Source organism: Pantherophis guttatus, chromosome 3 (genome assembly GCF_059756535.1).
Source record: "Pantherophis guttatus breed Tessera chromosome 3, ASM5975653v1, whole genome shotgun sequence".
Taxonomy (NCBI): Eukaryota; Metazoa; Chordata; class Lepidosauria; order Squamata; family Colubridae; genus Pantherophis; species Pantherophis guttatus.
Genome location: NC_142065.1, coordinates 60601140 through 60622061, shown reverse-complemented (window position 1 = coordinate 60622061; position 20922 = coordinate 60601140). Strand labels below are relative to the sequence as shown.

At 36.6% G+C, this 20922-nt stretch overlaps 1 protein-coding gene across 1 annotated transcript in view; it reads left to right on the top strand.

The window, feature by feature from the left end:
- TRABD2B (TraB domain containing 2B) overlaps positions 1–19242 on the top strand; it is a 248560-nt gene extending 229318 nt beyond the window's left edge. The window contains exons 6-7 of the mRNA XM_060689906.2: positions 5379–5627; positions 14376–19242. Of these exons, the coding sequence (XP_060545889.2) occupies positions 5379–5627; positions 14376–14598 (472 nt within the window). The 3' untranslated portion in view covers positions 14599–19242. The remainder of the gene's footprint in view (positions 1–5378; positions 5628–14375) is intronic.
- Positions 19243–20922: the final 1680 nt, after the last annotated feature.

The window sequence follows — 20922 nt, the reverse complement described above, 5'->3', positions numbered from 1 at the left end:
GAAAGCCCAGAAGCAATTTACAGAGAATCCAGACGTGAAGGAGAGTGAACTAAAGTTTTTCCCTACAAATTGCTTCAGTCGGCGTTCCTCCTTAAATAGGCTAAGGGAGTGGCCAATTAGCCCCAAGCCTTACTCTCGAGGAGACCTCCTCCTGAGGAGCCACTCCTGCCTTTTGGCAGCTCTGCGTGCCCGTGCATCGAGAAGAGGCTCCTCCTCTTCATTCTCTTCACTTTGAGGAGCTTCTGGAGGTTCTGAAGGCCCTGGCTGAATCCCTGCCTCTGGCACCACATCTTCTCCAGCCTCCTCATTATCTGACTTGAGTGCCAGCTGCACAGGCTGCTGGCACAGCACCACACCAGCCTCCTCATTGTCAGAATCAGCTACAATCTGCACAGGCCGCTGACGGGCCACAACAAAAGGTTGTAAAATGGGGCAATACTCACTTAACAACCGTCTTGCCTAGCAACAGAAATTTTGGGCTTAATTATGATCATAAGTCAAGGACTGGGACTGTAATCTTCCAGTCCCAGCTAACATTTAAACCAATTAAACTTTCTGGGCCATTTTTAAAAGCAGTTCTAACTTCTATGTCTATATGTGCTTCAGGAGTCCAGCTACTGTAACTGTTGTAGTATGTTCTCAGGGAATGTCAGTCCCTCAGAAAGATTTCAGTAAAGTAGATTGGAATTGGTTTACACTGTTTTCTTTCACATTGCACTTGTGCCTTGTAGATGGAACTCTTCAGTCTTCATTGATGTTCCTCTGAAATAAAGTGATTCTACACTTTGTATTATCCCAAGTGGTTACAGAGGTTTCAAGTGGTATCATGCGCCTATAGAGAATGCCAGCTTATCTACAGAAGTCTGTAGCTTGTTCGTAGTCACTCCTATCTACCCTGCACTCATTCCCCCACCACCACCTCAGTATAATAAGCCCGTCAGTCTAGGAAGCTTCACATGTTTAATTAAATGGTTTCCAAAGCTAATCTGTTTAAACTGAATCGCAATGATTCAGAATGTGTTGAAATCATTTTAACTACTCATGAAAGCTACTGAAATCACTCATCCTAATTTTCTATCTTTACCTGGACTATTGGCTGGATTCACCTGTGGTATTATGCCATATTTCTGTTAAATGAGATTTTTAATTTAAACATTAGCCACCAATCTGGCCAACGTGGTTCAGCCAACATTCCGTGGCTAAAAACTCTAGGTTTATTGTTATATCTGAATGGAGCAGTGCTGAGAATGGTAAACCACTGCCTACAGAGATTGTTTTCAGACTCAGAGCAGATGTTTGACCCAATGTGACATATTATTGTAATAAAATCAGTTGATACCCAATAGCACTGATAGTTTGGGCCCTGGGTGGAGAATGTGGGTGAAAACAGCTTAAAATACTTGGGAAGCATGGTCTCAAGTAATAGGTTTTGGACAAAGAAGTTCTGTGTGGTTTTTAATGTAGACCAATAGTTATGACTTTTAAAACAGGGGCAAAATGCAGTCCTTCTGATAATTTGACCAATATTATTTTGGATCCAACAGTGAGTTCAGAAGGAGTACAATAGAACTGACAGTAGTATATTTAGTTTGGCTGGTTCTAGTCAAACAAGAGCAGAGTCAGTGGTCTGGATTGGATGAAAATAATGCAGGTATGACTCAAAATGTCAGGTAAATTAGGGAAAATTTGTAAAGCCATGCCTGCTACTAGTATAGCATTTTCTTTCAGTGACAAAGCTGAATGTTGAAAAGTTCCAAAGTAACTAGTTGCAAGGTAGCCAGACTATTTTACGACCAAAGCATTTAAACTTTGTTAGACTGAAAAAGTATAATTTACTGCTGACAGCACAGTTTCAATTTGTGGATCATTTATATACATTTTTATAGCCACCCAGTCAGTATATGGCTCAAGGTGGCCTCCATCGCCAACTAACAGTAATGAATTTCATACCAACCGCATAATAGAAAAACATAAAATAAACCAAAACTGAAACATATGCACACAAAGTGCCAAGACAAACACATCCAGTGGATCCTACCACACCCAGATTTGATGTCTGGGGGTAGTGGAAACGGGGAGGAAAAACAGGTTTTTAATGTCTTCTAAAATGCAGGCCAGGTTGGGGCCAGCCAGATCTCAGGGACAATGCTGTTCAAAAGGATAGAGTAATGATATAGAAAGTACATCTCATGACATTGCCTAAGTGACAGGATTCAGAGCATGCCATCTCTCTCAGATCTTACTGAACGTGCAAAAATGATCGAAGGCAGAGTCTCACAATATTCCGAGATTAGATAGATAGATAGATAGATAGATAGATAGATAGATAGATAGATAGATAGATGATAGACAGACAGACAGACAGACATGATAGTGTCAACTCTTAGTTGCAGATTTTTTTTCTAGGAGTGTCATATATGTTTCCAGTAGACCTTCAGTTCTTCCAACAGTACATCTATCACAACTGTAACTAAGCCCATCCACTTTGCTGCTGCTCTTCCTCTTCTCTTTCCTTCTACCTTTGTTAATATTACAGTCTTCGCTAGAGAACTAGGTCTTGGCATAATTAGAACTCTGGGTTGAGTTGTTCAGTGATTGATTTATTTGTTTTCTTGTCTATTGTGGTATTCTCCAGCACCAAAATTCAAAAGCATCAATCCTGCTTCTTCAAAGTCCTTTATCTAAACGTATGTATGTATGTATGTATGTATGTATGTATGTATGTATATGTATGTATGTGTGTGTATGTATGTATGTATGTATGTATGTATGTATGTATGTATGTCTTTGGTTATTCGGATTTTCTCCCGCGTAAAATTTTACGCGGGAGAAAACCCGAATAACCAAAGACCTACATACAAATACCTGCGAAAACCTCAGAAAACATATATAGATAGATATAGATATAGATATAGATATAGATATAGATATAGATATAGATATAGATATAGATATAGATATAGATATAGATATAGATATCCATCCATTCAAATCTATAAAAACATCTGATGAAAAGGGGCAGTCCTATTCAAGTTCAAGAATGTATCTTGTGTAGAAGCTGCCTAGCCATATCATTAGAAGCCCATGCAATTCCCAATTTGTGTCAAATTATGTTGAAAAGAAATTCCTATGTATACACATAGTCTCAAAATAACACTTTTGGGAGTGTGAGTTTATGGCAATAAAAAGAATTCCTGAGTTTAATCCATATAAACTGCACTCTCTTTTTTAAAAAGAGAACAAAATCTTGCTGTTAAAATAAAAAATATATCCCTATCAGGGAATGCTGCAAGTGGCCTAGGATCTATGGAAGATAATGGTTTCTAAATAGTATCTTGAGTTCATTATTTATTGTATAAATACAATACTTATACTGTGGATTTATTTTTATGTAGCGTATGGCATATATATATATATATATATATATATATATATATATATATATATATATATATATATATATATATATATATATATATATATATATATATATATATATATATTTTCTCAGGTTTTCGCGGGTAGGTTTTGTATGTAGGTCTTTGGTTATTCGGGTCTTCTCCCACGTAAAATTGGAAGTGTCTTGGCGACGTTTCGACGAAGTCTCATTTGTCATCTTCCGAGAACACCAGCCTGAAGATGACGAATGAGACTTCGTCGAAACGTCGCCAAGACACTTCCAATTTTACGTGGGAGAAGACCCGAATAACCAAAGACCTACATATATATATACACATACATATATATATACACATACATATATATATATACATACATATATATATATATACATATATATATATATATATATATATACACACACACACACACACACACACACACACACACACACACACATACTGTGGATATTTGAATGTAAGTGGGGAAAGAACTCATTCCTAGTAGTCATCAAGTTTATATTTATTTATTTATTTATCAACAAGTACAAGGAAACAAGTATCAGTATAGACATAGACATGGGCACATGAAAAAATGGCACAAATAAATGGATATATATAAGCAAAACATAGCCATAAACACATAAAATGAGTACATACAAATGGGGACAGTAGGACAGGAATGGTAGGCACACTAGTGCGCTTATGCACGCCCCTTAGGGACCTCTTAAGAAACGTGTAAGGTCCACGGTAGACAGTTTAAGGTAAAAGGTATGGGGGTTAGGGAAACTAACAACTAACAGGATCAGGTAGAGTGTTCCAGACATTCACTACTCTATTGCTGAAGTCATATTTTCTGCAATCAAGTTTAGAGCGGATTACATTTAGTTTGTATCTATAGATAGCCCTTGTGTTATTGCACTTGACGTTAAAGTAGTCATTAACAGGTAGGACGTTATGGTAGATAATCTTGTGTACTAAGCTTAGGTCGGAATGTCGATGGCATAGTTCAAGGTTATCCAGGCCTAAAATTTCAAGCCTGGTGGTATAAGGAATTTTATTGCGAGCAGAGGAGTTGAGTACTCTTCTTGTAAAATACCTCTGGGCCCTCTCTAATGTATTAAGTTAGTTCTGGTCAGTTGAGTCCAGAATTCTGGTTGCTAAATGGTGGTTATTAAATGAGTCATGTCCAATTTTACAAGTTGTTTTAATAATTCTTAACTGATTCTTAATTCTTCAGTTAAGTGACTCCTGTGGTCGTTAAGCGAATCTGACATCTCCTATTGACTTTGTTTCTCAGAAGATAGCTGGAAAAGTCACAAATAATGGTCACATGAACCCAGGACACTGCAGCTGTCATACATACAGGGTGGTTGCCAACTGCCCAAATTTTGATCTCATGTCATAGTTGTAAGTGAAACAATTGTCACTTTTTTGAGTGCCTTTGTAAGTTCGAACTGTCACTAAATGAATGGTTGTAAGTCAAGGACAACCTGTATGCTTAAGTATGTTTTTTAATCTCATAAAGCAACTTAGAATATTAAAATACTTATTAATACAATGTACATACTTATATTGTGCTAGGATGGGAGTCTTGATTAATGAAAGCTTTACTCCTTTGGGGTACATGTAGAACACCAACTGACAGTAAAGTTTTCAAGTGTGACTATTTGCCTTTATCATTGCCACTGTACGTGAACATTTCAAGCATCATTATCTGTCCACATTTCCTTGGATGAATGCACTGCCTCTTCTGTGGTCTTTTAAACTTTGAATTAATATGTATCTATGTTGATTATAGGTACAGTAAGGAGGAAAATGCATGGTATAAGTGTCTTTGATACAATAAAGCTATGTGGTATACATATCTTTGATGCAATAAAGCTAAGAGACCTCAGAAGAACAGGGGTTGTGTTTAATATCTGAATTTCTCTATCCCATTTCACACATCATCTCTTGATAAATCTGTTTATTTTGCAGCCCCAAGGCAAGCCGATATCACCCTTCCTCTGCAACAGCTGCCTCCGTTGTCATTGAGCGTATACAGTTGTCTTCATCTTCAGCATCTCCTCATGCCAATGAAGAAGATAGCCTTCCTCCACACCTTCTGCTACCAGACAGCATCAGCCAGCTAGAAGAATTTGGACGGCAGAAAAACTGGCACAAGAAACAATATAAAATCCACCGCCAAAGGAAATTCAATGATCTCTGGGTTCGGATAGAAGAAGGGTAAGTATCCTGTGCTTATTTCCAGTAACCCTGTCATCTGTGCTGCTTTGAAAGGACAAGAGTCCTTAGGTCCACATGGAAAACTCTTGTAAATTAATCTCCTTAATTCATGACAGGGATATAAAATCTGAAAGAAACTCTACAAATATAAATTGTTTTTAGATTCAGTTCATTCTCAACCGCTTCTTATAATCTTCATTGCTTTAAGTGTAAAATCAGGAAAAGAAGACAATAAACAGAGCATAAGAACTCTCAATTATAAATCTGTTTATAAGTATTATTTACCTGTGAGGGTAAATAATAATTGATGTCTGTCCCTAGCTTCCTATAAAGCTGAAGGCTTTATTTTTGTACTTCTGTTTCTTAAGTCTGAGGAGCAAAGTTTTCTTTCCTTGCCAGCATGTATGCTCTCCACTTGAAAGGATAAGAATGCAAAAAATGACATTTTTGTAGTATGTGAACAATAGATACTCAATACCAAAGGAAAACATCAATGCTAACTATCAAAGTGCTTTGGCAGGTCTTTTAGCCTAAACATTTGCACAGACACAGAGAGAGGGAGAGAAGGGGGGCAAGGGAAACGAAGTGGGAGAGAGAGAGAGAGGGAGGAAGAAAGGGGGAGAGAGAGGGAAAGAAAGGGAGGGAGGGAGGAAGGGAGGGAGAGAGAGAGAGAGATGTAATACATGTACAAGGAGTGATTAAAAGCATCTGCAATAAACTGCACTAATTGTAGTCAGAAATAGTAGCTCTTATCAATTGTGCTAGAATTTCAGACATTTTGCCCTTCCTTTTTAGACAGTGCAGTGATACAAAGCAGAACTGTCTGTCATGATGAATATTTAATTATACTAAGTTGATCCTGTAAGGTGAATTTTGCTCTTGTGAACTCATGAAGTGTGCTGCTTTTGTGTACTCTCGCTTCCCCAAAGAGCCACGGAGCGTGGGGTTTCTATCAAAGAGGAATGGGGAGGTATATATATGTGCATGTGTTAATTTATTTAAAATAAACTGCCCTAGTTCTGCATCAGGTTCATTAAATTAAGTTTTAATTCAAAACATTATGTCATCGGTGGGGAAACGACAAAACCTAATTAAGACTAGTCTTCTATACTTGCAAACTTCCCTGTTTTCAGGAGCTCTGCCTCATCAGCATTTTCAATCATACCAAAGTTGATTCACTATTTCATCTAATCATGCTTATTTATCAGCCCTTCAGTTCTTCATGCTCAATAAGGAAAGAACCTTAGAGCTGTTGGGAGCAGAGAGATGCTGAAATTTGCATATGTTTCCTTTCCCTAAATACCCTTTGAGCCCTCACCTCTACAGAATGAATGACTGCACAGGATTGGGCACAAAGAAAGGTCTTCAGATTATTTTTGGATATGATTGCCCAGTGACATGCCAGAAGTTTTGGATGTTATATTGAAACTTACTCATCTCTTGAACATTTCGGCTCAGTATATATGCTCCATACATTTCTCAGTTCTCATAGTATAATTGTGCAAGATACACTGTAACCTGAAAGAAGTACAAGGTGGGAAAGGTGCAGCTCCAGTTGCAAATGGGGTGTGCTTGTTTTAGCTTGCTTTAGATCAAGGGCTTCAGAGAAGGGCATGGACATTTTTATTCTGTCAAAGGTTTACAAATGTTTTCCTTATATTTGGGGAATCCAGAGTCCACGGTGACATAGCGACATCGTGAAAAAAGATGGTACATCACTTGAGATGCCTGTAACTTTGGCAAAGGGGCTTTTTTTTTTTTGGCCTTTAAAATAGATTATGCCTTCCCAAAAGAATAGAATTTGGTTTTCTTACCAGAAATCAGTAGGAAGTTGTACTACTGATGTAGAGCCCTGTTTCAAAATTTCTCAAGGAGTCCCAGATCATATGTAATGGAATCCACATGAATGGATAGAACCATTTCTCCATTATTTAAAAGCCGTAGAGAAGATATGGCTCATATTCCAATGTGAGTGCAACACTTCTCATGAGAGAGAAGAGTAGCAATGTTATGAAAGACTGGATGAGCCTTTTATAAAATAAATGATTACCTTACCATTCTAGTTATTGCATCATAACTAGACGGTCTTCTTCAGGTCAAGGTTGACTCTTGGTAACTTCGTGGTCACATCCATGTAGTTGCGTTGTCAACACTGTGGAAATGATTTAAAGGTAAAGGTAAAGGTAAAGGTTCCCCTCGCAATATATGCTAGTTGTTCCCGATTCTAGGGGGCGGTGCTCATCTCTGTTTCAAACCTGAAGAGCCAGCGCTGACCGAAGATGTCTCCGTGGTCATGTGGCTGACATGACTAAACACCAAGGGCGCACAGAATGCTATTGCCTTCCCACCAAAGGTGGTCCCTATTTTTCTACTTGCATTTTTTACGTGCTTTCGAACTGCTAGGTTGGCAGAAGCTGGGACAAGTAACGGGAGCTCACCCCATTACGCAGCACTAGGGATTCGAACCGCTGAACTGCTGACCTTTCAATCAACAAGCTCAGCATCTTAACCACTGAGCCACCACTTACCATTGCTTTATTCAGGCATGTTTTAAAAAAACACAATGATGTGAGCAAAAGAGGAATTACACCCTCAACGTAGTCAAGTTTGATTATGTAATCTTGTGAGCACTCTGTAAATTACATGTACATATATGTGTTCATTGTCATCTGGCTAAACACCATGCAGATCAATCAACTACTGGAAAATGATCATATCTACATTTCAGTTGTATCAGCACTATCCTGCCCAAGCTCATGAGGCTGTACCTGTGCGAGTGGTACAGCAGCTGCTCTTGGGAGCCCTTAGTTTCCTGATAGATATGATAAATGAAGATAAAACATGCAGGTAAAATAATGGAAGAGCATAAATTGACAATGTCTAAATCTTTCTTTCCATGGATGGCTTTTCCTTGAGATTTTTTTTTTTTGCCTTACGTTAATAGTAAAGGCATGCCAAATATATTAATTAAATCTTCTAAACAAAACTTTTAAGAGAAGAAGCCACTGTTTGAATTGCGAGGTCTCCGTAAAAATCTCAGTCAAAAAAAAAATCATGCCAGTAGATTTTTTCCCCCTTTATTTATCTCCCAAATAAGCAATTTGCTCAGTCTGATTTTAGTTTTTGTTCCAATTCTGAATTACCCTATACTTCTTGTGTTAAAATATTGCCTCTATTCAGTTAGTAAAGATTCCTATGAAAGTTTAGGAATTGGAAAAATGAGGAAACAGTCAGTTGTCCTAAAGTGACCTTCATGAAATTCCATCCTTTCTCCATTAGTATTGTATACTAAAAGCCTGACCTTCCCAGCCATACTTAGATAACTTCATTCCTTTCTTTTACTATCCCAATAATTTATTTATGACTTTGAATTCAAAAAGTGCTTTATCCCTCTTAGAAAATCTTTTTTACAAGTTCCCAAAATCATGAATAATTGTGGGAGGAGGACTCTGGTCTGTTTACATATTAGTAGCCTTATAGTTCAAACATAATTAATTTAAAACTGGTTCACATTTTCCAGAAAGGAAATCAGTATACAATGGGGAAAAGAAAAGCAACACAGAACTCATAATTATGTGAAATAGATACAATGAGTTACAACATATGTTTAAATTTCAGTAGTAGGGTTTTTACAGGGTTTAAAGCATGGCGCTTCAGAAGGTTGCATCTTGTCTCTACCAACAAGGAGAAAAGATGATTAAAAGAATGGGGCCTCTACTCTTTCAAGACATGGAGAACAGCTTCATATATTTCACTACAATGCTTCATCCTTTGGGGCTATCAAGTCTCTTGCAAGCATGGCAACTGGATTTGCAACTAATGTGAAATAAGTTGCATGGTGCCAAATTGATTGATTGATTGATTGAGTGAGTGAGTGAGTAAGTGATTGTGTGCCATCAGATCTTAGTAACCACACAAATAAATGTTCTCCACAACAATCTGTCCCTAACTTGGTCCTTCAGTGAGAATAGAATAGAATAGAATAGAATAGAATAGAATAGAATAGAATAGAATAGAATAGAATAGAATAGAATAGAATAGAATAGAATAGAATAGAATAGAATAGAATAGAACAGAATTCTTTATTGGCCAAGTGTGATTGGACACACAAGGAATTGGTCGGTGCATATGCTCTCAGTGTACATAAAAGAAAAGATATATTCGTCAAGAATCATAAGTTAAAACACTTAATGAGAGTCATAGGGTACAAATAAGCAATCAAATCATATTAGGAAACAATCAATATAAATCGTAAGGATACAAGCAACAAAGTTGCAGTCATACAGTCCTATAACTGAGCCCATCCACCTTCCTATTAGTTGTCCTGTTCTCTTTCCTTACACCTTTCCTACTATTGGAGCTTTTTCTAAACGAATGTGTGTGAAAAACTCTTCCAATGAATAAAATTAATGATATTATTTCAGTTATAAATGGGCAATAAATCAGCATTTTAAAATCTAAATTTTGATCTATACAACTTAGGAATTTTCAAAATTTTCAAGGCCACAACTGCCTGCTGTGGGCTTTGGCAGACAAAATAAAGAACAAAGCTTAAGCTGAGCTTTGATGACACTGCCATTTGGCCTGTGTAATCTTGATAAATTTTTCTGATCCCTCCCAAGTTGCTTGCCCAACCCACTGCAGTAATGCGTTTCTTGCTGTAGTTTTGAAATACAAGGGATTGAATGCACACATGGCAGGTGACAGGAGTCAGCTGCCCTTTAGTTTCATATGGTTTGAAATCTAGTTGCTAGTAAAATACAGGTTTCTCTCTTCTACAGATTTTCTGCCTTTCACATTTTGAATAACATTTTTGTTGGTGGTGGTGGTGGAACTAATTGGTGAAAATTTTGCTTTTAATTAAGTTGTTAATTTTTACAGTGAAACAAGATTTTTTTTCCTGAAATAGGTCAACATAGTGCATTTTCATTATTCTTTGTTGCAGACTAAATAAATTGAGCAAACCTTTACAAATACATCTTTTCCTTCTCTTCTATGAGCTGTTGATTGTGTTGGCCTGCAAAATGCCCTAAGTTGTGTGAATGTTTAGGAACATATAATTTTCTTAGATGTTGGCAAATGACATCTTTATTCGATGGTTATGTTATGCTATGCTATGCTATGCTATGCTATGCTATGCTATGCTATGCTATGCTATGCTATGCTATGCTATGCTATGCTATGCTATGCTATGTTCCCCAAAAGAACATAATATAACATACCCTCTATAATAGGACTATCAAACTCCCGTCCTGTGGCACACGTCACACACTGGCCACGCCCACGCCCGCTTTAGTGAAGGGGGAAAAAGTCCCTATACGTCACGTGATGCTGCCGTGACAACATGAGTTTGACATCCCTACCCTATAAGATCCATGTGCATGTTTATCAGTGATGATGACAAATGGTAGGTGGCAAGCAGACTGCAGAAGACCATTTGTTACCAGAAATTCTGATGGATCATTTAATTTATAAAAAGAAATTACTCCATTTATGTTTCCTATATTGTCACGTTTCATTTGCTAGATGTAAAACAAGATATAAATCTCTTTACTGTGATTTTGTTGTTGTCAGGGTCTTATTTTCAGGGAAACACGGTAGTTGTGTTTGTAGGGAAAAGCTGGAGGAATCCTATTTTCCTAGCAGATAACATCAACATGGCAATTTTATTGAAGATTGTTACCTATAATAATGGCTATTAGAAAGGTTTTCATTCTTTCTTGAATTATCTGCTATGTAATTGTTCTTCATATAATTTTAAGGGTGCAGATAATATTTGTTTCAGTAATTTTAATTACTGTAATTAATTCAGTAATTTCAGTAATCTGGACCTCAAACAAGATTGAAGAGATTTGCAACCATTGACTAGGAGACTTGAGAGTTCGCCCTTAGTTTGAAGCTATGTTTATACTTTAATTGAGCCACTTTCTAGATGTAGCTCAGGTTTCTTTTGTTTGTTCTGGTTTAAGAAATATAAGTAATTATTTAGCTTTTGATAGCTGTGTCTTCTAAACCTACTCTGATTTTGCAAGTTAGGTAACCACAGTAAAGAAGTAAAACACAGGCAAAGGAGACAGGTCTTTTGCACCCTCAACAGTGATACAGCAAAGATTCAGTTCTATAAATTTTTGATTAGGTTACATCTAATAAAATTATTTCTTCTGTACAGCTAGTAAATATGTGGGTTCAGGTTCAAAATGTTCAGTGCCATTTTTTTCAAGGAATAAAGGCTCATCGTTTTCTGTTTGTCTTACTACCTGCTTATCTAATCATGGACTCATTTCCTATTCTTCTCTGTTATTCTTTCAAATGGTAAAGGGTGGGGTTAACCCTAAGAGTAGGAAAGTTCAGCTGCACCAAATGTGGTTATAAGATTCGTGGTTGAGGTCAAGTCTCTTAGGTTATTTGGAATGCTAATAATTCCTAATAATCTAAGAGGAGAAGAATACACTGTTTCTTCAAGGTCTGTCCCATTTAAACACCTCTTCTGAGCAATGGACAAGAAGGGAATGTGCTCTTCAGAATTGGCTTTCTATCAAATTTGCTTTTTACCTCATGCTTTATGCTGTTGCAAAAAGATAATAATATAGAATATGCACAGCTAAGACAGCCAAATACTCCTTAACTCCCACATAAGAGAAAGATAAAACATCAGTGAACAGAACTCCTGTTACAACTTGGTTTCCAAATATAGTCATTTAGCTTCATATTAATTAACTAGCCTTAAATAACTTCATACTGAAATAGCTTTTGTCTCTTCTTAGAGATGAGACTTGCCCAGTCTGGGGCCTCTCAGAGATGTCAGTCAGTTAGGGAATGCACTTAGACTTTTTGTATGACAGTCTTAACTGTCCAGACTTTGTGCCGATCCAGAATTCCTTCTGCCTTGTCTAGCTGAGAAAAATTGGCAAATTAAATCATATATACAGAAAGAGTTTACTCTCAAAACAGAGACTTGGATGAAAAACGGGGTTGATTCTTCAGAAGACTGGTAATAAGACATGGTATATGGTATTGTGAAGAGATGTTTCCAAAATGTTACAAAAAGAATCAAAGCATTTTTGGGAGGTAGGAAAGAGGGCAAAAGGGAGAGTTATGTTATCCTATGTTGTCTGAGGACCACACAGGCACTTCATGAAAATCCACAATATTTTTCAGCCCCATCACCCTGAGCAATTGTAGCAACTTCAGAATAGTTTTGCTTTTTATTACAAAGAATGAATGATCTATCATTTCCTGACAGACTGTTTTTAATAAGAATGAAATTCTTGTTGCCAAATTAAAAAAAAAAATCCCTCTCACATCTTTAATTCATTAGATTGGAGATGGAATAATCATTCCAAGCACATGCTTCAAAGGTTATTAGATTTTTCAAGGCATTCACCCCTCTGCAGTTGTCTGAAACAGTAAATCTAAGCACTAGTTTTTCCTCAGTGGAGACTATCTTTCAAATATATGGTATTTTCATAATCTAGCTAAGCGGGGGGGGCGGGGATCACTCAGCAAAAAATGTTGTTGCAGTAAGAATGACCTATTGTCTACTGAAAGGTGTGGGGTCTTTTTCATCTATCTCAAAAATAATAATGTTAGTGACCCCATATGATAGTTTTAGATATCACCAGAAGTTTGAAAAGCTTGCGAACTGCGCTAGGAAAAAACTAGGTATTTTCTTGGGTAAAATTTAAAACCAATCTACTTTCCATTGGAAATGCCAAGTAGTCAATGTCCTAACCGTAACTACATAAGTTTCAGATGAATTTGCAAATGAGAAAACTCTAAGCCTTTTGCTCTATTTTGTTTCTTAATTTATCTTTTTACTCTGAATTTTCTCCCAAATGCATTCTTCAACTCTTTCCTGTGTCCCTCTTATAGTTTAACATACAGGTTTATTTGGTGAGGGGAAGGGAATATTATTCAAATAAACACTGCCAGGATACAGCAACTGCTATTAAAGATTGTTAAAGACTTTATTTGTGGAATTAAAAAACTGAGACTACCATGATTGCAAATGAAGTGCCAATGAAGATTATTTCATGCCAACAGAAGGCAGAATCTAGCAGAGCTTCATTGGTCTCAAAAACAACTAAGCAACATCTGATTAGAACATAGATGGACTTGATTTGAACCACTACAAAACCAGATCTGTAGATAAGATCAGGAAGGCAGACAAAGCTGCTGGAAGAAGCAGCACAAAAACTACCCACTGTTGCCAGAAAACTGCCTCAGTCAGCAGGAGTTGAGTTCAACTAAAGGATGATTTTTTTCCATTACCACAGTAGAACGTATTGTTTATTTCTATCTTAAACATAAAAAAAGTCATTTCTTATATCACCCCTTTTATGGGACAACTATGAGGAACAAGGTAATTATGTGTGGTCATTTTTTTTTCTTCAAAAGGTTAATGAAACTCTTTATTTTGAGGTGTCCTTGATGTGCTCTCTGAGCTTGCTTGTTTTCTTGCAGACATTTCATTACCCTACTAGGTAACATCATCATTAGCACTGATGATGTTACCTAGTTAGGATAATGAAACATCTTCAAGAAAACAAGCAAGCTCAAAGAGTACCAAGGACCCCTCATTTCAACCCTGAGCTACAAATATTCTCCTTTATTGGTACTCTTTATTTTATTTGACTCTGCACCACTTTTTAATCAAAATGGAATGCATATCTGAAATAGTAGTTACTTTTTCCAATTCACATGAATAGAATTAAATGAATAATATCTTCTTCATGTGTTCTTTTGTAGCACAACCACCATGCCTTCCAATATCAGGATGACGGATGGACTCATCTCTGTCAACCCATCTATTTGGTTCTCAAACCAGGTGGATCAACAGCCACACCCAGACCTTGCATTCCACCATCATCTCAAAAGTTGTGCCCTTGAAAGCACCATAGCATCACTTTTCATTGTCTCTGTCTTCACAGCAATGGCTTCTGTTCTTTTGGATCTACTGAATCCTTCCTGACAAAAGAAGATCTTTGAAGTGCAATATCCAAAAAGGGAAAACAGATAACATTCACCTGATGATATATCTTCTCAATTCCTTGCTTTACCTGGGCCTTTCAAGCAAAGAAGTGCTAGCACTACTAACTGGTATAAGACTTTCTTGCCCAGATGGTTTTTTAAAAAACACTAAAGCTTTATTTTGTATATTAACTTAACATCTTCTTTTTGTAGAAGGATCTTTATTTCCCATACTGCTATGGGGTCTGTAAAATATATGTGTTTTTTATATATATATAAATATATATATATATAACTATAAAAAGAACAAGATAAAATAATGTATTTATTGAACTGGCATTTTGGTCCTTGCAAAATATTAACTCCATCATTCAACCAATAAAACAGCATAATGCTGTGGATATTCCAACTTGGAGGTTTTAGGGTCATGGTTTTATGGATTGTTTAAATTACCTATTATTGTCTATTACCAGTTGTAGTTTGAAGCCAAGGGACTTTCATACTCTACTATTTTCTGAGTCAGTAGAAAGAAGCTAAATTATTTTCACATGCTTCTGAATGAGACAGGATAATTTAACTAATTGCCTTAAGATAAGTATGGACAATAATTACTAATAGACATGTTTCTTTTATTCTACAGGTATATTTTATGTTATCTTCAAATGTAAAAGATGTTTCATCTAAGACTAAATAATATGGCATAGAAATAATTATTTGAAAATTGACATTTTCCCCCCATGTTTTCCTTTTCCAGAGATTTTAAATCTTTCCTATGCAGCCAGCACAGTTAGAAATACGTTTTTCTTTAAAATTAAAATGGAAACTGTGATTACTCAAAGAAGCAGATAAAGAATAAGACTAGTGCTAATTTGTTCTGCCTTTCCTCTATCTCCTTTTGCATATTCCAGTTCAATTAGTTGTTGCTACTGTTTTTCAGTACTCCTTACTATATTTTCCTTTGACATTCAAATTTACAAATTATTGTTTACTCTTATTCTCTGCTTAAACATGTGAACTACCTACCATATTTCTCGGAGTATAAGACGCACCTTAGTTTTTGGGGAGGGAAATAAGAAAAAGCTGATTGGCAGGTGGATCGGCCTCCCGGAATACCCCCAATCAGCTGTTCCCAGAGGTGAATTTTAGCAACAGGTTCGTTGGTTGTGAGCTCTGTGCCTTGCTTTTTTTCCTGCCTCTGAAAGCCTCCAAAACAGAGCTTCAGAAAAAAAGCCTCTGAAGCTCTGTTTGGGGGCTTCTTTTCTGAAGCTTCGCATCTGATGGTTTTTTCAGCCTCTGAAACCTCCATTTGAGAAGCTGGGCAGGGCTACATTCGGAGTATAAGACGCATCCAGATTTTCACCCTCTTTTTTGGGGGGGAAGGTGCGTCTTATATTCCGAAAAATACGGTCATTAAGGCTTGAAGGATTAGAGTGCAATTCAATTTATTTAGTAATTCTGTCCTATAACTATCATCATTTTATTAATTTACTTCTTTTAAAGTAGTCTGATCATTTCTTCATTACCCCCCCCTTTTGATCCTGCTGTGTTAGAGGTATTGGACTACAAAAATTCCTGACCAAAATTTCCACAGATCCCTAAGTTGAAGAAGACTTGTTTATATGGATGTTACATTTCCTTAGCAGACCTTGTGAACAGCTTGGTTCCCAATACAGCAAACATTTCATTCATTAGCCGTTGCAAGAATGATCAACGAAGTCATAATACATAGTTCGAAAGGACAAATCAGGCAAATCATATGCCAATCATCATAGAGTTTAAGCAGTTTACTGATAATGTATGGAAAAAATAAATACTGATTCATATATTATTCAAAATCAGACATCCTGTTTGATTGCCATCCGGATATTTATTTGTAAAATTGCAGATTTAGAATATTCTGATAGGCTGGGTGGGGGAGATAGTAAGTCATTAAGGTCACAAGTGAAGGCAATGTCAGCATTCCAGAAAACCCCAACTCCAAGTAAAAACGCGGAAGCAAGCATTTTCCAAAGTTCTCTCTACTAGAATAGATAAACTGGCACATCTGGGAAAACCCGAATCTGAAAGGTCCAGGTTTTCCCTCAGTAAATCAAAACCCCCAAAACCATCCCCACACTCCTCAGTCGATCACATGCTCCAATCAACGTCCGTCCCATCTCGACTCAGCACTCCGACCAGTCCTTCTCCAGATGCCGGATCGCCCTGACCTTGACTGACAGGAAGAATGCTATTATGTCTACCAACAACCCCTCTACTAAATCCCCCCTCCTACTTTCCCACACATGAGAAGGTGGCGGCATGGAAGCTTCCAGCCTAATATGGCTTCCAAAGCTGACAGGCATCACATAACCAGATTTGAAGTTTTAACTATTTTACAGTAGTTGTTAAGCAAACAAAGCAGTCATTAAGCGAAACCATTTTCCCCAATTACCTTTTTTTTTTTTTTGCTAGAAACTGCAAGTAAGCATTGGAAACTGGCAAAAAAGTCACAAACTGTGGGATGCTAGAAACAACCATAATGATAAACCAGTTGCCAAAGTGTCAAAAATGTGATCGCGTGAACAGAGAGGTATGCACAGCCATTGTAGCCCCAAACTTTGGAGTACTTATGATTTACTCCAAAGATCATAAGTTCCTCTGGGGAGGTCCATCCTAATTTCAAACATTTATTAGGTAGTAGTGGTCATAAGTCAAGGATTGCTCCTCTGAAAAGCACTCCTTAATAAAATATGTGTCCACAATAAAACTGGGATGTTTATATTCTGAAAATATAGGGAGAAGGGTATCAGGAAAAGCAAGAAAACCTGATTCTTCTGAATGCATAAAAATATTATTCTTTCTCAAGTGTGTTAAAATAAGTTAAACCATTTCTGTTTCACACGACTTCGTATCTTTTCAGAAAAGTCAAAAACATGTTCCATTCATTTTTTAAAAAATGCAACATTCAGCCTGTTCTAAAATGTGCGAGCTGATGGTTGTTTATGTTGTTTTCTCCAGGACAAATCATAATATTAAAGAGAGAGTAATATTTACTCGTGAAAATTTCAGACATAGTTGACACAGAATTCAGCATTCTGTGTTTTACCTTATAAAAGATCTGGGATCATTTGTCAACAAAGAACCATCTTCCCAACATTCTTGAGGTATAATGGTCCACATATTGAAAACATACTTTTGAAAATTTTATTTTTATTTTTTCACATGCTTATAAACACAAAGTCTCTCTCTCACACACTCACACACACACATATTCACACAAATTCTACATCTGAACTAAAAAGTAAGCTAACTGATTTAGTGGGACTTACTCCTAGGAGTCTGTGTTTTCAAAGTTGGAAGATGATACAAATGACAAAGGAATTTAATGAAGAACTTTTGACTACTTCAGTCAAGTACAACAACCAATCAATGAATGGAATCAAGCTTGGGTTTTCTTTATTTGTTTGTTTTTAACAGAATCTTGGGATCCATCAATTATAAAATTGTCTAGGAAAATTAAATGACACCAATTTAATTAATTTAAAACATCAGTGGGGGGAGGGGAGTTGGCCTTTCCAAAATGTGGGTGAGATTAGGATAAACAAATATTTTGACCTCAATTGAACCAAAACTCAATTAGATTTAAGCCATTTTTCATTTTTCTTTCTTTCTCTCTCTCTCCCTCCCTCCCGGTGTGAATTTCAGTGTGGGTTGCACAAGCTGTAGAATAAATTGATCTGTTCCTTGAATGTTGCTGATAATTATTTTTAATGGCTACGTGTGGTATTGCTTGTTTTGAGATGCTGTTGATTTTAAATTCAAACCTAAGGCACATGGGCTAAAGTTTCATAAACAGCCTTAATGTGACAGTCTCTTATAGTTAGATAAAAATAATGATCTACCTGGATGTTTTTTCTTCCGTTTTATATTTTATATTTTAAAATACCAAAGTAAAACAAACATATACATATTTAAATTATTTCTAATGCCTTTTGTTAAGTGCCCTTCTGCAAAACTATTTTAGAAATTATGTGATTTTGAATAAGACAAACCCAAGTGCATTATAAATATTATTTGCACAAGTGTCTAAATTTTATCCTTAATTTTTTTTCAACTCTTCAGATAGCAAATTTTGACTCATTATTATTTCCTTTTGTATAATCAATGTGATTGTTTTCACTGTTGTTAAGTTCTGCTGATCACCGGTTGCCAGCAGTTTGGCAGATCGAATCTCACCAGGCTCAAGGTTGACTCAGCCTTCCATCCTTCCGAGGTTGGTAAAATGAGGACCCAGATTGTTGGGGGCAAAATGCTGACTCTGTAAACTGCTTAGAGAGGGCTGTAAAGCACTATGAAGCGGTATATAAGTCTACATGCTATTGCTAATGCTATATTAAGCTCTGCTGTGGCCCCAGTGTTTTATTACCCCATCAAAATCCAACACTGTATCTTTTTTTTAAAAAAAAGCAGCTCTCAGCTCTTACACCTATAAATGACAACAACAATATTGGGGTGGTTTTCTTTCTCATTTTCTCACCAGATTTTGTAATTGTTATGAGATTAATGATAAAAAAGATGCTCTCTAACATTATTTTGTCAAAATATTTTTGTAATATATGAATAAAAATCGCTATGATTTCACAGCATAGTAAAGGTGATGATCATATTGCTGTTTCTTCTTTCTCCTTTTTAAGAAGCATGTATTTTATTTAAAAAACTTGCCTTAACACCAGGATTATCATTTAGAATACATTATTAAAAATTATATAATGCAAATGATTTATAATTCAGCTTCAAAATGGCTATGCAATGTTATATTTACATGATCATTATGCCCCCAGGCTCAAACTGGACTTCAGATTGGTTACTGAACTTAAGTGGTAACAGAAGAGGGCCAGTGATGGCTAACCTTTTCTGGACTGAGTGCCCAAAGCGTGTGCGTGTGTGTGCAAATGTGTACGTGTGCCTGAACCCCCAAAATGCAATGCACGCATGCCCAGTGCATGCCCCCACTCCCGCACATGTGCCACGCCCCCACACATGCACATGCCCCCGTGCATGCACATGCCCCGCGCATGTGCCATGCCCCCATGTGCCACACCCCTCCGCATGTGCCTTGCCCCTGCGCATGCGTGGCAGAGACCCAAAGACCAGCTGGCCAGTGGGAGGTGAGGGCGCATGCGCAGCAGAGCTGAACTGGGGCAACGCATGCCATAGGTTCACCATTACAGAATTAGGCAATCCATAAACAGAAGATTGTGATGTCATGTGTTATTTACTTTTTAGGAAGTTAAATAAAGCAAGTAAAGCACCAGGATCAGTCCCAGCAGCCAACAACTGGCCATCAGCATTCTAGACAAATCATGCAATTGGTAGCCTGACATTCTTTTTCCCCTTCTTGAAATTGGTGTCATAGGTAACCATCTAGTTTGCCTGTGAATAAGCTAATCCTGACAACCAATTCTAGTCAAATTTATGCAAACATTGTTAATTCATGTAGCCCCCAATTCTCTACTAATCCAATGCCAGATTTCCTACATGGAGTGCAATGATTGGAACAAAAAAAATCTTCCTATAATTGGTTATACATCCCATATAGGCATCCCATATAATTGCAGGAATGGAAATTCCATTTTGGGTGCAGCAAATTTCCATATCCCTGTTAAACTCTACATTTTTTGAATAATCCAAAAAATATCTGAAAAAGGAAGTCTTGAGTTAATTAAGCCTTGAATTAACTCTTGGATTTTTTCTTCTTCTAGTTCTTATTCAATTTTATGAATGAAAAATTGTTAGATAAATTATAACAATTCTAACAAATTCTTCCCTTTCAGAGAAGAATTATGTATAAAATATGTATAAATTCTAATGGATAGATTATGGCATTCTTGGATTAATTATAATGTAGCCAAAGAATGTGAATATATGAGGATTTATTTTTTAAAAAAGTATTTATTAAAATACACAATCATAAACCAAAGCAATACAAAAGGTTGAGCAAAGCATATAAAATACAAAAATTCAATTAAATCTATTTATATGCAAAACTAAGCATATTTAGAATATGGTCAGTTTGAGTAAATTTCTCTTTGCAAAATTTGGACACCATTCTAGAAACCTCCTAATGTTGGTCATTTAGAAAGTAATGTTTTTTGTCGTGATATTGGTCTGGTAACTTATGATAAGAGGGGAAGTTAACTCTACCCTCCAAGTTTGACAAATAGGGCATTTCAAAAGTACAGTATATATACCAGTGGTGGGTTTCAATTTTTTTTACTATCGGTTCTGTGGGCGTGGCTTGGTGGGCATGGCATAGCTTGGTGGGCATGGCTTGGTGGGTGTGGCA